This window comes from Liolophura sinensis, chromosome 10 (genome assembly GCF_032854445.1).
Source record: "Liolophura sinensis isolate JHLJ2023 chromosome 10, CUHK_Ljap_v2, whole genome shotgun sequence".
NCBI classification, from domain to species: domain Eukaryota; kingdom Metazoa; phylum Mollusca; class Polyplacophora; order Chitonida; family Chitonidae; genus Liolophura; species Liolophura sinensis.
Window position 1 is genome coordinate 33,119,120 of NC_088304.1, and position 4,772 is coordinate 33,123,891.

Below are 4,772 nucleotides of genomic sequence, written 5' to 3' on the forward strand. Positions count from 1 at the left end.
AACACTCGGTAGTCTCCGCCGAATTACGTCATACAGGTCCAACCTTCACCAGCTGTGAGAACTTCGCCATTTTGTTCGGCGTTAAAAAAGCTACAAGAGTGATAACAAAGATATCGAATTTCCCCACGAAATGGTTTGGTGTTCTGCTTACCTTTGCAAAACAGATCGCCGAAGAACCCTGGAGTTTGAAGCATTTTGTACCCCCCGAAAACAGCCTGTCAACGTCGTCTACTGTGGGTTCAGATTGATACGGCAGTACCTTTCCTTCTGAGAAGCGAGAATCCACCTCGAAAATGACACAGTTTTGATACGAGTCCTCACGTTATTTAGGCCAGCCGGACATGGGTTGGCCTTCTATGACGTCACCTGCTGAGCCGTGCAGGGCGGTAATATACTGTTTAAAAAGGTTATAATCTTTATAATTTGGGTCAGTAGCTAAATCTGTACACTAGCCCTTTAAGCATAAAGAAGCATAACCGTTTTTCTGTGATGTTTCATAACCATGCTATTGATATAGCAATTCAAAGTAAGGAAAATCGTGCACACTGGGAAATTCGAAACCGCCGCCATGTTTTATCCAACCAGACACGAATTTTTTGTGTAATCCAAAAACGCACCTGTTTCCGCTATCGTATCCCATGGTCCAGTAAGAATTCCAGATTAAAAATTGATTTACAGAGCTATTAAACACGTGGAAACGAAATGGTTGTGACACTTAAAGTCTGTTTTCATCCCTCTTCTGAAATAACTAAGATTATAATATTTTGTTGAGCGGATGGCTTTAAGCAACGATCAATAAGTCAACCAATCAGTCAACCAATCCAATTGTTACCCTGATTTATCTGGAATTAAGCCCCTGCCCTAATGCAAACAATGATTACTGCAATATTGCAGCCATATATAGTGACGACTTTGTATAAAGAAAATCTCTTGAACTCACATGCTGCAGCAGGATATCGACAGCCCGCTGCGTTTTATTCAAAATAAATCAATTTACAAATTAAAACAAATAACTCCCGACAGTTTTTGTCATCCATACTTTCGGTTTTGACTTGTCCGTTTTGCATTTTTTATACAGGCCACTGAAACATAAACATACATCCATGGGTCAAGGTTTAAGTCGGCATGCACTTAGGTGTATTAACATGACATGATGCCACGGTACACTTTCCCGGGCAATGACGGCTCGGGTTCAAGCTGGATTGATCAATATTCTCTTGTAATGAAAGAGTACACCACGCTACAAGTTTGTCAATAAATCTCCATAGCAAAGCAACAACGAGCAATTTACTACATAGCTTGGACCTGAATTACTACATTATTCGGGAAAAGTTCCCCAATAAATGTCTTCCTTTTTAATTTTAACGGTAAATTAATCAGGTGCAACTTAATTGTGTTATTTTAAGAAAGTTAATTGCTGCTAATACGTTATACGAACTCGAATTCTAAGCATGATATGGGGTCACTAGTATGTTAAAATGCATCATATATATTGGTATGAGAATCGAATTTACAGTGTATAGATTACGATCTCTAGCTCCACGGTGCTATTTTAATGTATGTGCTGTTTTCAGATACTTACAACAACTTCTTCTTGCACTTGACGGGGTAGCCCTGATAAATACACTTGTTGTTCAGAATGTCGAAATAGCTGACTCCAATAACATCAGAGTCTTTGGTGTTTGCCGATTTCAAGCACTTGTGGAACGCTTTGTCGCAGTCACAATGAGACCTGAAAGGCATCAGATCGTGTTAGTTATTCTCCCAAATTGCGCAAGACGTAAAATGGGGTTATTTTCAAGAAGAAAGCTTTGGTACAAATTTTGCTACCGAAGGGACAAATACTTAAGTTATATTTATATATTTATTTATTTGATTGGTGTTTCAGAAAAACATTTCACTTATACGACGGCGGTCAGCATTATGATGGGATGAAACCGGGCAGCCTAAGATGTATTAGCATTTTAAAACAGCTCAAGCAGCTTTTATTGCACAGTTTTATGGATGTAACAATGTACTGGCTTTAAGCAACGATCAATAAGTCACTCGATAAGTCAATCAGTTAATCAATCAATTCAATTGTTACCTTGTGTTAAGTTTATCCGGTTCTTAAATCAAAGTCGCAGTTTATCATCAGACGTGTAATGAGGTGTGAATATCTGAGATACTTTTAAACAGATGTAAAAATTAAATAACCCAATTTTTATCAGGTAGATCTGAAAACATTCCTTGGTTAGAACTGTTTAAAGACATGCAAAAATATTGAACAATTACGGTACTGTGGAGCGACGTGGAGGGGCTAGGCATTGAAGATGAGGGGAGGATGTTAGGGGATCTAGGACGTAAAATAACTACAAGGTTGTATATTAACAGAGCAGATGGCTTACCATGTAATCGCTGACTTGTTTTTGATGCCATATTTTGTCTTGCCAGCTTTGATTTTGGTAGAGCACAGATCGTGAGCGCGGCAACACCGGTCTGGTTTCTTCAGAGAGCCCAAGTCATTGTTGTTTTTAGCCAAGTTTCCCTTGCCACACCATTTTGTCCCTGTTATGAACAAAAAAGTGTATTTATGGACTTCCTGTGACAGTTTACTTGAATTTGGTCTTGACTGTATTGTGCTCAGTGTGAAAACCTACAGCATAGGGAGTAAATCCATAAATTTATATACCCGGCATCAATTTTTGCTCCAACAATCCTGAGGCTGATTTCAAAGAAATCATTTTTGACTCGAGTAAAACTTTAGAACATCAGTGTTGCCTAGTTCATACAGGGCCGTACAAATTTAAACTGTAAGACATTTAAACATCGTTTAAACATAACACGCCTTAGCCCTTTTAAACTCCCGAGGTCCAATAATGAGGATTTAAAGAAATAAATAATCATAAATTTACAGCTTTGTCATCTCGGTACCAATTGCATAGCCGTTATAATATTGTTGTTTTCTCGAGTAAAGGTCTACTATCTAGGTGAGTAAAGTGCAGCTTACCAGGGTAAATCGTGGTGTATTTGAACGAATTGCCGAACTTTTTAATCCATTTGGAAGGGTTTAAGTTCCATGTGGTCGGATTCCAGCTAAATCCACGTTTAATGCGTGTGCCCTCAGACGGCAGACATTGTAGAACGGCCACAGCGAGGAAAAATAAAGCGAGTCTCATTCTGTTCCCCAACCTGCGATACAAGTGATTATTTTGACACATCTCTTAGGCTTTATAGGTAGTTACTTCCCACGCACTGACAAGTGCGCATGCGCAGTTACCTTGCACTCCGCAGTGAAGAATTTTCCCATGTAGGAGTATTGAAAGGCAAATATTTTCTTTGACACCCCTTCCCTCTCTTTTAGCTTTTATACCCCACCCATATACATTGTCTCATTGTCTCATGCTGCGAAGATTTTGCCATGCGCGTCCCTGTATGCCCTACCCTTGTTCACTCCCTGGAAGCAAAACACCTCAAAGAAAAGTACATTAAAGGTATCCCCCGTCACATCTGTACTACATTTTTGAGTACAGCCTTAAACACAATAGAAATAAACAAACAAATATACAAATAAACAATATGATGTGAATTCAAGTCGAGCTCATGTTGGCCTTCTGTCTTACGAGGAAGGGTCTCCCGAAACCTGCGGATGGTCAATAGTTTTCACCCCTTTCTGCCAGATTTCCTCAAACGATAATGTTTTCACCGTCGTACAAGCAAAATATTACGGCGTAAAACACCAATTAAATAAATAAATAAATACTGTCTCAGACCTTAACCATGACTAACACAAACTGAAGACGTTCGATCTCGCGATTTTGTGTATGGAAAGTACATATGATTCCAGCAATTTTCGTGATTTGTGTTCAATAAAAAGTACATCGAATTTCTGAACAAAATAAACAGTTAATCAGTAGATAGTCCTCAATAAAAATTATTTGCTGATATGCCGGAAACAAATTTTCAACATCATCTAAAAATAAATTACTAAATACAGAGGAGACAAAATGAGCTCTACACGCCAGAGATTAGTATCAGTGACCCACAAGTAGAACTACACCACGTTGTTGAAGAATAAAACCTTGGCAATGAGTTACATTAAATCCAGGACGCGTTACAGTTTTGTATTCTGCCAAATTTCCAAAGGTTGTACATGGTACACGTAACTCATCGTAATATTACCATTCTCATCTTGATGACTATATTTGAAAGTTTATTTACGTTGCAAAACATTTCATTATAGTATGGATTATTGCTAATTTATTTCAGTGGGCATATTTACATGTTTTGCCTTGTCGAGATGTGAAGCACATACAACAAAGTCAAGGCAGTATAATAGGGCTCTTTGAAAATTACAACTGTGTCGTTGACTTGATAACTGAATGCTTTAAAGTTTAGCCCATAAAAAGTTACACTTGTGATCTACTGCCGCGGCTCGCTGAGCGTCCCTGATTCGGATCTCTGCGTTAATTATACCCCATTCTATCAAGCATTTCATTGCGCTGTCCAGAATTCTTCAAAATGTTACCGCTCTTTGTTGCTTGGAGAGGCAAATGTCTACGCGGAACACAGCGGCAGCTTTGTGCCGCGGTAAAGGTCATGGGGGACATTTGGTAGACCGCGGTCAATGATGAGAAATAGGCCAGTGACGTCACTGCACGGGTCAGCACACATTTCGTCTCATACTACTCAGGGTCTCGGGGTCATAAACCGGGTGCATGATATTAATATTGCATTCAGAACAGGCCTGCGTCGTCATATGACTGAAAAATTGTTGAGCACGATGTTAAACC

At 39.1% G+C, this 4,772-nt stretch overlaps 1 protein-coding gene across 1 annotated transcript; it reads right to left on the reverse strand.

Moving 5' to 3' along the window:
- Nucleotides 1–1,000: 1,000 nt before the first annotated feature.
- On the reverse strand, nucleotides 1,001–4,516 carry LOC135477125 (phospholipase A2-like). The gene is made up of 5 exons (XM_064757279.1): nucleotides 4,393–4,516; nucleotides 2,990–3,171; nucleotides 2,388–2,547; nucleotides 1,583–1,732; nucleotides 1,001–1,082 (listed from the first exon to the last, which is right to left on the reverse strand). The coding sequence occupies exons 2-5, from the start codon at nucleotides 3,156–3,158 to the stop codon at nucleotides 1,001–1,003; spliced, it is 561 nt and encodes a 186-aa protein (XP_064613349.1). The 5' UTR covers nucleotides 3,159–3,171; nucleotides 4,393–4,516.
- Nucleotides 4,517–4,772: the final 256 nt, after the last annotated feature.